The sequence below is a fragment of the Protopterus annectens genome, chromosome 5.part1 (assembly GCF_019279795.1).
Source record: "Protopterus annectens isolate FY-2018-M chromosome 5.part1, PAN1.0, whole genome shotgun sequence".
NCBI classification, from domain to species: Eukaryota; Metazoa; Chordata; order Ceratodontiformes; family Protopteridae; genus Protopterus; species Protopterus annectens.
The window spans coordinates 416,430,179-416,442,454 of NC_056736.1; the positions used below are offsets into that span (position 1 = coordinate 416,430,179).

The 12,276-nt window shown below is 39.3% G+C and overlaps 1 protein-coding gene across 1 annotated transcript in view; it reads left to right on the forward strand.

Annotated features, from left to right (window-relative positions):
- Nucleotides 1-12,276, forward strand: part of LOC122803178 (angiotensin-converting enzyme 2-like) — a 476,585-nt gene that overhangs the window by 244,047 nt on the left and 220,262 nt on the right. Inside the window, exon 10 of the mRNA XM_044072792.1 lies at nt 3,335-3,479. Within this exon, the coding sequence (XP_043928727.1) occupies nt 3,335-3,479 (145 nt within the window). The remainder of the gene's footprint in view (nt 1-3,334; nt 3,480-12,276) is intronic.

Genomic DNA, 12,276 nt, shown 5'->3' on the forward strand with positions numbered 1-12,276 from the left:
CTTGGAGTAATTCAGGAAGGGGTTATGTGTCCTTAAATTATTTCAAACATCAGCTTTTTTTTCATGGAAACAGTTGCTTTGTGGGACACAACAGTCATATGACATTTATGCAGATAAGATGAGAGATAGATGTTAGGTTACATAAATAATCTAAGCCATTGATTGGAGCTTTTAGTTAGAAAACAGTTTCAGAAAGTAAAATACATTGCCACAATCACATGCAGGAGTATGTAATACTTGTTTTTTTACTTTTGTCACTTTTTCAGGTGATTGGAGATGCTATCTTCTAAAAATTTTGCATCGAGATAAAGCCATTTAGGATATATGTGTGTCTAAACGTAGTAACTGAGCGTGTTGTTAAGTGGAAACATCATAACTAAAGTATTAATTCATCCCTGTAAAGTTAAATGATATTTACACTAGCTATGAACGGTGGCATACACTTTGTCCCCCAGCAACTATATGCTGCTTGCTTAGATACTGTAAAAACTTGAATGGTTTTGACCTCCACTGGCAAGTCCTGTAATGTGGAGACTAAATGACCAAAAGGCTAACTTAAATATAATAAGTCTCAGATTGACATTTTTTGGAATATTCAGAACCAACAAATTTGTATTTAAATATTGTTTTCTATCCTGGTGTATTAGTACCTTGCTTGCAGTTTTAGTAGTTTTATTTCTTGGAATATTCTCTTTTTTCTGAGGTAATCTTGGAGATGGTATATGTAAAATTGTGGAATCTGGGGTACTTGTACCCCTTCAAAAAGAAGTTTATATGAAAAGAATGATGCTCAATACTTGCTTTTCTCCTTCATTTCCAGTCTTTTTTGCCTTGGCATGTCAGAACTCCACATTTTGAGAGCCAATATTTCACCAGGGAGCTTTTAGATACATATGGGGAGGTGTTTTGTATACAGGGAGAAGTAAGTTAGAATTTAAAAGGACTTGGAAGATTTCTTGTTCCAAGCAAAAAGCAATGAAATGTACTAATTTTACAACTACATCTCTGCTGTATTTAGTGGTAAGAGTTCTACTTTTCTAAATTGACTTTCAGTCCTGAAATGTTAACAAATAAGTTAAACTGCAACAGTTATCTAAAGCTTCTTACCTAGGAAATTATATGAAAATGTAGGAGCAAGAACAAATCTGATAGCAAATAACAGTACCATAATAGCTGGGGATTTAAGAAGTTTGCATAAAAAGTCCACTAAGGAAGATACTTCTTTTATAAATTACACAGACCATGAGAGGGTTATCATTACTAACAAAGCAGCTATGGCTGAAGTGGGGCTGTCTGTGGTACAGATTTAGATGCACTCCATTCAAATGGGTTCATAGTTACCTAACTCTGCAAGGTATACATTTCAACTATGCATGCTCAAGGATATAGTTTTTTTCCCCTGATTTTTGTGAGTTACACAGTAGGAAATGCACAGAGATACAATGAACATTTTCTGTTTCATCTCTACTGGTATTGAAAGACCAACAGAATAGTTGTCATCTTTATGGATGGTGCTCAGGGTTACACATTTAAAGTGGTATAAAGTTCAAGTGGGTTAGGATGTTTAAGATTGATTTCCTATGTCTGTGTGTATGTGTCCATCCTCGTAGCAGGCGTCAACTATCATTATGAATAATAAAGTCACTTATAATTATGCAGAGTTGGATAATGCAGAGTTGGATAAGCTCGTTACAGATCACCCCAATCTTCTGAACTGACTGCAAACTGCAGAGGATGGTAAAACACTTTTATTTTTAAAGGGTAGGGGTTGAACAACGACAAAAAAAAATTATTTTCATTATTCACATTAGCCCTTGTAGCATGTTTAATGGTGGCCTCAGTCTTTCTTTTTTTTTTGTTGCTCTACAGTAAGATGCTATTACTGCATAAGCACAGAACATTTTGCTGACCTCTAACTTTTTATTTCATTGTAATGCAAACACTTTTTGGAAGTAAAAAAACAAGCATATTCAAGGCAAACATTCATGGAGTGCTCTTCTAAAGGAAGAGCATGAGGTGGAAAACATCAGTAAGCCATGGTAAAACAATTTTTCTCAATTATAATCAGCCTAGCTCAATGAAAGAAAATATTGAAATAGTCATATGGGAACACGAATATCCAAAATATGATTTATCGTGAGGAATGAAAAATGAGGCATTGAAGCAATTCTCAGCTTGTACAAAATGAAGGATTCACAATGTTCTAAGACTGTAGAAAAACATAATCAATAATAGAATCAGAAATTAATTATTATATTTGTAGTCTGGATCCCGGAAAATTATGAGTTCCAATGACTCTCAGTCCTTGAAGATCCTTATTCTAGCCTGCATACTGGCTTAATGGTGTGATCTCTTCCTCACGGCTCCAGGTTCTGTGAGTTAGTCCTGACCTCTGTAATATGTCATTGTGTACTTTTGCCTATCTTTGCCTCATCTGAGTGCATTTTCTCTCTGTATATTACTGGCGAATCACTCACCTTCTCTGATAGGACTCCTTACATAAAAAATGTCTAATTATGATGTGAAATTATATGTCATGAATCATCCAAATGAACATTGCAATCCATTTCTTCCATTTCCTATACATTAAGTAGTTACTAGGGTAACCATTTGAAATGTTGGGACCTGCTAAAGCAAGTCATGATATATGGACATTAAATGGCTGAAAGAACGGACTTTTCTCTGAGGTATGGTGAGCTTGGACTTGGTATATATAATTTTGGTGGGGTGGTGGAGTGGGACTTTTGAACTACATGGGGGTGCTGGGGGGCAAAAATAAGTTTAAAGGAGAGGAGCAATTTTTGGCATTCATTCTTCTCCTGTGTTTTTGGTGTTTTTTTTTTCCGGCTTGTTGGCACTCATCATTTCGACTCTTGACATTTCAGTAGTTCCAGTTACTAGGCATGTTGTTTGAGAGACCATTGATAACTATCCCAATTTCTCTTGACGACTGTCTGCTTAAGTGACTTGCTTAAGGTCACACACACTAGGCAAATAGAGGTGGAGGGATTCAACCCCCTGGACCACAGAAAGCAGTTCATTAAAGCAAATGATATTAATGTTCTACATTAGCTGCCAGGCTTGTCAATGTAGAACTAATTATTCATAGTTCTGATTTAGCATACTGCCCCATCTGAAATAAAAATATTGGTATCTCTGCTATGGCTAAAGTAATTTCACACACAAATCTAAGGAGATGAAAGACTAATACAGGTATATATGATATTCTTGGGTAATGAAGAAGTGAGAAACAACACTGAACAACTGGATACTGTTTTCATATTGCTGCAAAACACTGACACTTACTATTCATTCATTCATTGTGTTATAACAGAGACAGACATTAATTTTCTGCTGAAGCAAGCTCTAACAATTGTCGCCACATTGCCATTCACTTACATTCTGGAGCAATGGCGATGGAAAGTGTTCAGCGGGGACATTACAAAAAAACATTGGATGAAAGAATGGTGGCAAATGAAGTAAGTCATTTTGTTTTGCTTTCTGTTGTAATGATAATAAGTGTGTATGGTACAAAATATACCAAAGAAATAAGTTACATGATGCACTGTTTTCTTATAGCCAGGATACAGGAATAAAGAGTTCTTTAAAAGTATTGAATTTCATGATTTATGATATGCAGTATTTACTCTATACTCAATGACATACTGTTATACACAGTGCTATGAATTCAGACAGAATATAGTAAAACATTTATTTATCCCCTGTTAACTGGTTTAGTCCCACTAGGCTAATCTCCTATTTTTCAAAGGTGATCTGAGGTGGTATTTATACTACTAGAAAAAATTTGTCCAGGGCATCATGGAACTTCCCTCTTCTTTTTGGTAGGTACTGTGACAAAGGGAGATACTGCCAGCCCAGCTATCTGGAATTTTGTAAATAATTATATGTCATTTGTGAATATCAACATGATTCATATAAGATGTTTGTGTTACAAATGTATTAGAACTGTATGGTATGTGTATATCAGACTTGTTTGTATAGACATGTGTTGAAAAAGGTTTTTGCAAAGTGCTTGAAATGTATCTACAGTGTACCCTACTGGAAAAGAACAGAAATGTACATGCACTATTGTAACTGTTTAGACGTATGTATTTTAACAGTGGAAATTGGGATACAGGAGGTTAGCCTCAGTCTAGTACATTTCAGAAAATTTAATTACTTTACGGCAGCAAGGAAACACAATGTCTGTGCTGAGAAGTTTTCTGCATTGTCTTTAATGTGAAATAATTACTATTTTTGAAATGTGTAGGAAGGTAATTGTTTTATGACTTCCAGGCTCTGCCTTAGATCTGAGGAAAAGCCCTTGTCTATATATTTTTACAGGTAGATGCTAAGTGCTACCAGTTGCCCTCAATGGCTGCTTTGGGGCCTGGGAACTAGGAGTCAGATGACAAGAAATGATGTTATTCTGCAAGCTATCCCAGCAATAATATTTGAGATAGTAATTTAAGAAGTCTGTTAGAGAGGCAAAGCATTCTGTAGTCTCTCTTGGACCTGGAAGCAACAGGAACCAGTCACCACACTTCTGCCTTGCTCTTAACTCATTACATCCGAGTAATGCCTACAGGTGCATCTGCAGTTAACTCCTTCTGACACCTCTAGGTGTCAAATATTGCTTGTTCATATTTACATCTATAATTCCAAAACCATTACAACATTTTAAAAGATTTCATCTTAAAGCTTACACAATGGCAAACTTAGCTGCATTAATATTTGACTTCTGTCTAGTGCAGTTAAAGAGATATTATATAGATATATTTTTTTCATTTTTCTAAATATTTCAACAAGCAAGTAGCACAGACTAGAACTCCTTAGTTTCATATGAAAGTTCTCTGCTAGATGAATAAAATGCTGCAAACAGTTTTTGTGTAAATTGAGATGTTGCTGAGATATTGTAAGTTGTTTACAAAATATTGCAAATGTAATAGTTACTGTGTTTACTGTAACTTATAAAATTCCATTTAATACCTAGAACCTAAAGAATACTACAACTATAAAAAGAGTTTGTGCTGAAGGGGTTGCCATTTATCTTCTTCTTCTTTCTGCTTTTCCCGGTTAGGGGTCGCCACAGCAGAACTCCGGTCCGCTAATGATTGGCAGTAGATTTTTACAGTGCTGAGGTGCCAGCCCGATGCTCAACCTTCAACAAAGGCACACCCATTCACGCATGTCTTTCAAATGCCACTCGAATGCGGGGAGGGCATGCAGACTCCACACAGAAGGCACTCCAGCTGAGAATCGAATGGGAGAACTTTTTTCATAACCTCCATGGTTCCAGAGATGTAAACATTTGTTTGAAATGTGAGGACATTATTTGATTCTATCAAAAGGCTTATGCTCTGCCCATTGGAAGTTACAGTGCAAAGTTCCTGAGTTTCACTGGATAAATGAGTTAAGTAAGTTTCTAGGGTACAGTAATTCTCTTAGATGCCATCAGGAATATAGCAAAGCTTAATTTAGATGTTTCTTTATTTATTTGAGACTGTCCTGCAATGTTGTTTTAAATATTTTCTGTGATTTTGAACTCTGATGTCACTGTAAATATATACGGAGTATTTTTTTGTTCTTTTATTATTTATTATTAAATATATTTAAACCTTTCATTGTGACTGATATTTGTAGAGATAATTAACTTCTGAGAGTGCTTGCATATTTATTTGGTGACTCTGTGGGCCACTTCTAATAGCCTTGCTCTTGGTCAAACTACCATTTGTATTAATAGTAACATTACACGGTAAGATTGGACACCCTTTGTTATGGAAGTTAAAGTAGCTGACAAGTAGGTGACTGGTGGTAGTGACAACTACCTTATAGTCTGGGCAGAATGATGCAAGGCTAGTAAACTTGTGACAGCCTTTCCCAGGTGTGTGTGTGTGTATGTGTGTGTATGTGTGTGTGTGTGTGTGTGTGTGTGTGTAAAAAGCAGACCTTAAAGACAGTGTGTGTGTGTGTGTGTGTGTGTGTGTGTGTGTGTGTGTGTGTGTGTGTGTGTGTGTGTATCAGCTACTTAGGCAGGGACAGGAAGCACTAGTTGGACAGAAAGGGTGCTAGAGGTCTTGGCTTGGCCACTCAGCTGAGATCTCAACTCTATAGCCGTGCCAGTGGAGAGTCTTATTGGGGATCTGGATAAAGAGGAACAAGCCACTCCCGGACTGATTGTGATCTCTCTGTGCTCTTAAGTGAAATTGCACTAGATGCAGAAAGCTGCATCTGGAAATACTATGTGTGTACTTGTCATCCTCTCAGTGTATGGCCCCCACTGGTACCAGTGGTGAGGATTGAAGCTTCTTGATTACTGTTCCATTGGAGGGTCATCACATTTATTGGCTGGCAGTGGCAGGATATCCCCACATTGGGATTCAGTGGTGTGGATGTTGAATTCCTGTAGCTTGTAAACAGAGGTCACTAAAAAAGGTGTTTGCACTCTCAAGCAGCCACACAGTGAACATTTAGAGTTTCATATTACAATAGCTATATTTATTTTTTGTTAGCCTATTTAGGGAGAGCAGGCAATGGTGTCAGCAGAGGAGTATGGCAACCTGACAAGGAGCCAGTTGGCTGACATGTGCCAAGACAAAGAATTGTTGTATGCCAACCTGACTAAAGCAGAAATGATTGCAGCCTTAGTCACAGCTGCATCACAGACAGCAACCAGGACAACAACATAACTGGCCCTGGGGATGTACAGCTCTCAGAAAATGGACAGTTCAATCCTTCCACAGAGGACTTAAAAATCGATCTGGAGTTAAATAGACTAGAAATGAGGGCCAAACAGTTCATAGGTTCATAGGTAGATACTAGGCTATTGGCCCTAGGGCCTATATAAGCCTAGCCAAAAAGGTACCCTGGCTTTTGTCACCCAAGAAAATAATTTTCCTGTGCCCCTGTCGAGAGCCACAGAGGTGATCCCCAGGGTGAATTTCCTATTTCCCATACAATCATCAAGATTTTTCTTGAAGAGTGCTAATGAGGAGCTTTGTTTGATATAGATAGGTAGTTTGTTCCAGAGTATGGGAAGTCTTTGGGACAGGAAGCAGCAGAGAGACTGAGACATCTGGAAGCTGAGTAAAATGAGAGGCAGAGGCAATATGAAAAGGAGATGCTGACTCTTTGCCAGGGTCATGGAGGTAATAGGGAAGGGAATAACTGAACTTCAGAAGCAATAAAGGTCAGTAAATTGCTTCCACAATTTACAAAGGGTGATAATACTGATAGTTTTATTCATATGTTTGAAAGGGTATGGTATGGTATGGAAACAGTATAATGTTGACCAAGGGCTCTGGGTACAATTCCTGACCCTCTTACTCCATTGTAAAGCTGTAACTGCTATTTCTAAATTGTCTGATACTGATTGCTTAAATTATAATACTATTAAAAATTGTTTATTAGAATTTTTTAAGTTAACACCTGAAGCTTATACGAAAAAGTTTTGTGAGCATAGATAGAAGGCAGCTGAAAGTGCACATGAATATATTGCTGAGTTAAGCACTTATTTTCATAGGTGGGTGAGTGCATGTCAGATCACCATTTTTGAATGGCTGGAAGGCCTTTTGTTGAGGGAACAGGCCCCTAGCACTTTGTCTGAGGACTTGAGAATCTGGTTAGCAGATAGGGAATGTAATACCGCAGATGAGTTGGGGAGAAAGGGAGACCTATACCTAGCAAGCAGGGCATCACTATGCAGGAAAGGGATACCTAGTGCTGCAAAGAGTCTAAGGAACCCATGGTGAGCAGCTGAACTTCCACAACAGAGTCCGCCAGTAGCCAGGGAAACCACTGGTTCAGGTACATAGCCAGGATCAAGGGTTAAATGTTTTAAATGTAACCAATGGGGCCATTTAGCATGTAGCTGTCCACAGAGGTAAGGTGGGGAACAAAAGGTGGGAGACCCAGTAAGTAGGAATGACAGAATGCCAGCAGTAAGTTGTCTGGAGACAACAAGGGTACTAAACTACCACAAGAAGTTATATCCTATCTTAATAGATAGAAAACAGGCCACTACTAAGAGAGACAAAGCCTCTGACCTAACTATTGTAAAACCTGCAATGGTTAAAGAGGAGCATTACTTGCTTGGGCAGTCTATTCCAGTCAGAGATTTAGGAGGGGCTCCATTCCAAATACCTTTGGCTATGATTCACCTTGACTGGGAGGGTGGAAAAGGAAGCAAGCAAGTAGGTGTGTTTAGGAATATCCCTGCAGATGTCCTGCTAGGGAACGATTTTGATAATGCAGTACCTTGTGTGCATGCAGTTACACACAGTCAGACCTGGAGACAAGCATGTGGGACTAGTAGCCTTAGACCGAGACAGACTGCACACTTGAAGCCAGGACTGGCGAGGTGGTTACTTCAGGGAGGGAGCTAGTCTGTAGTAGTGAGACTGAAGGTGAGCCACAGCTGCTTCTGGGTACTGGTGTTCCCTTGGACAGAGTGACTGCGAGGGCAGAGGTGAGTAGTAGTACTCAGGCTGAAAGTGAGGCACTGTTGTCAGGGCATACCAGACTTCCTGTGAAAGGGGAGCTGGGAAGGGTTACAAAGAGATAGTTGAGACAGGTTCAGCTCTGAGACACTACATTACAAGGCTTGAGGGAGGTAGCCAGAGAGGTGCCTGATTCTCAAGGAAAAGGGGAATCTGTATACTGGGACAAAGGGTTACTGTACAGAGAGTGGACCCCTGAGGGAGGGGCTAGAGGGTGAGAGAATACAGCAGTTTGTAGTGTCCAGAACCTACCATCTGGCACTTCTAGCCATAGCCCATGACATTCCTTTTGCAGGTCATATGGGCACAAAGCATACAAAGAGACATATTATGCAGAACTTTTATTGGCCTGGGATTTCCAGGGATATAACAGGGTACTGCATGGCCTGTGAGCAGTGCCAAAAGGTAGGCAAGCAGCAAACAATGTCAAAGCTCCTTGATGCCTTGCCTTGGATTGGGGAGCTGTTTCAGAAGGTAGATATGGCATTGTGTGACCTCTGAGTATCCCAAGTTCCACAGGGAAGAAATATATCCTAGTGGTAGTAGATTATGCTACCAGATACCCTGATTTGGTGGCTCTGTCCTCCTCAGAGGCAGAAAAGGTGGCAAATGCTTTGTTAGAGATTTTCAGCAGGGTAGTTTTCCCAAAAGAAATACTGATTGACAGAGGTGCCAATTTCATGTTAGACCTACTGGGTTGTCTGTGGAAGCAATGTAGGGTGAAGCACCTAAAGACCACCCCCTACCATCCCCAGATTAATGGTTTGGTGGAGATGTTAAACTCTACACTAAAGACCATGCTACAGGCATTTTAAGACCCTTTTAAGAGGGAGTGGGACAAATATTTGCCTCATCTGTTGCTTGCTTACAGGGAGGTGCCCCAGGAATCCAAACGTTTTTCACCCTTTGATTTACTATATAAACATAGGGTGAGGGGACCTCTAGATTTGATTCATGATGAGTGGGAGGATGAGTGTGAATCCCACATGGAATCTGTTGTGGCATATGTCCTAAATCTCAGGACAAGACTCAGGGACCCCATGGGCTTGACCCAGGAAAACCTGGGAGAAGCCTAAAAGTAGAAAAAGGTCTGGTATGACAGGATTGCTAGAGCTAGAGAGTATGCTGTGGGGCAACAGGCTATGGTTCTCATTCCTGTCAACCACAACAAGCTGCAGGCAGATTGGGAGGGTCCCTTCAAAGTGGTAAGGAAGGTCATTGATGTTAACTACATGGTAGATAGAACTGATAGGCAGGGGGCACAAATTGTACCATGTTAACATGATAAAACCCTACCATGATAGGGAGGCCCTTGTGCTAAGTATTTGCAGTAGAAGGCAGGAGTCTGACAGGGATAGAGAGCCAGCCAGCAAAATTCCAAATTACTATGGTGGAGCCTCGGGTTGCAGGCATATGATATAACAGTGCAGCACCGCAATGGGGTTGGCAATGGCAAAGCAGATGGGCTCTCAAGACAGGGACTGAGGTAAGGTATTCCCAGACAGGCTCATCCATCTCAAACAACGTTTCTCAAGCGTCACTTGAAAACCTAGCTTGAGTCTTCTGGGGGGAGGGGAGAGGGTTCTGACAAAGGGAGATACTGCCAGCCCAGCTATCTGTAATTTTGTGAATAATTATATGTAATTTGTGAATATCAATATGATTCATATAAGATGCTTGTGTTACAAATGTATTAGAACTGTATGTTATGTGTATATCAGACTTGTTTGTACAGACGTGTGTTGAAAAAGTTTTTTGCAAAGTGCTTGAAATGTATCCACAGTGTACCCTACTGGAAAAGAACAGAAATGTACATGCACTATTCTAACTGTTTAGATGTATGTATTTTAACAGTGAAAATTGGGACACAGGAGGTTAACCTCAGTCTAGTAAATTTCAGAAAAATAGTTGAAATTAAATTACCTTATGCCAGCAAGGAGACACAAAGTATGTGCTGAGAAGTTTTCTGAATTGTGTTTAAGGTGATATCATAACTAGTTTTGAAATGTGTAGGAAGGTAATTGTTTTATGACTTCCAGGATCTGCCTTAGATCTGAGGAAAAGCCCTTGTCTATGTATTTTTACAGGTAGATGCTAAATGCTACCAGCTGCCATTAATGGTTGTTTTGAGGCCTGGGAACTAGGAGTCAGATGACAAGAAATCATGTCATTCTGCAAGCTATTCCAAAAGTAATATTTGAGATATTAACTTAAGAAGTCTCTTACAGAGACGCAACATTCGGTATTCTGTCTTGGACCTGGCAACAACAGGAACCCTTCACCACACATCTGTCTTGCTCTTAAGTAAGTTTATAAGGCACAGTAATTCTCTTAGATAGAATCATGAAGATAGCAAAGCTTAATTTAGATGTTTTTCTTTATTTATTTGAGACTGTTATGCAATGTTGTTTTAAATATTTCCTATGATTTTGAACTCTGATGCCACTGTAAATATATACAGAGTATTTTCTTGTTCTTTTATTATTTATTATTAAATACATTTAAACCTTTCATTGTGGCTGATCTTTGTAGAGCTATTTAAGTTCTGTGAACACTTGCATATTTATTTGCGACACTGTAGGCCACTCCTAATAGGCTTGCTCTTGGTCAAACTACCATTTGTATTAATAGTAACATTACAAAGTAAGATTGGACAGCCTTTGTTAAGGGTCTTAAAGTAGCTTACAAGGAGGTGGCTGGTGGCAGTGGAAAATACCTTATTTGGGATCTGTAGAAAGAGGGAGAAATCAGCCTCAGACTGACTGTGGTATCTGCGTGCTCCTAAGGGAAATTGCACTAGATGCAGAAAGCTGCATCTGGAAATACTGTGTGTACCTATGCTGTCAGTGTATGTCCCCCACTGGTGCCAGTGGTGAGGCTTGAGGCTCCTTAATTACTGTTCCAGTTGAGGGGCATCACAGGTTCCATGGAAACTTTCACATTCACCTGAGCTGCCAACATCTGAAGCAGATGGGGCCTCAATTTAACATCCCATTCAAGGGATAACGCACTGAGCAGTGCAGCCCCCCCCCCCATGCTGTACTGCAGTGTCAGCAATTTGAAAAGTAATGTTATTACCTAGAGAAGGGAATAGAACCCATACCCTTACAGTATTTCATTATGAATGATGAACATGCTACCTTTCAAGCTGCTGACACTGCCATTTATGAAATGAATTTGTGAAAGTGTGCTGGCAGTTGGCATAAATAATTAAGGTTATGAGCTGCTAATGATCTACTTCCGGTGGCCCAGGATTTAACTCCTTTAGCCTTTACTTGCCTACTGTGACAGTGCTTTGGGATAATTTGGAATTTGGGCTAGACTCAACAATAGTCTCCTGGACAGCATGCCTAGTAACTATCTATGAACCCATACATGGACTAGTAATACATTAAGTTTTATAACTTCTTTTCTTTCATTAGTCTCAACTGAATCTGTAAGCTTCCATTCTGTTCTTAGCTATAGGTCAGTCCTATAAAAGGCCTTGAAAATGTTTAGTTTAAATTATGTTTAGCTGGATAAACAATTCAAAAGCATATGACAGAATTAATCCTAAACCAAACATACCATGCTATAAAGAGACAAAATTTCAAAGAAATACCAAAAATCCAATCAACCCAACTTTTTACTAGAATCCAAACAACTTTGAAACTCTATAAAAAACTAATAACCACAGACCATAAAATGTACTACTCCAAACTTCATTTCAAACACTCAACTAACCCTAGGAAATTCTGGGACATAATGTACGCTCTCCTCCACCCAGGTAACAAAGAAA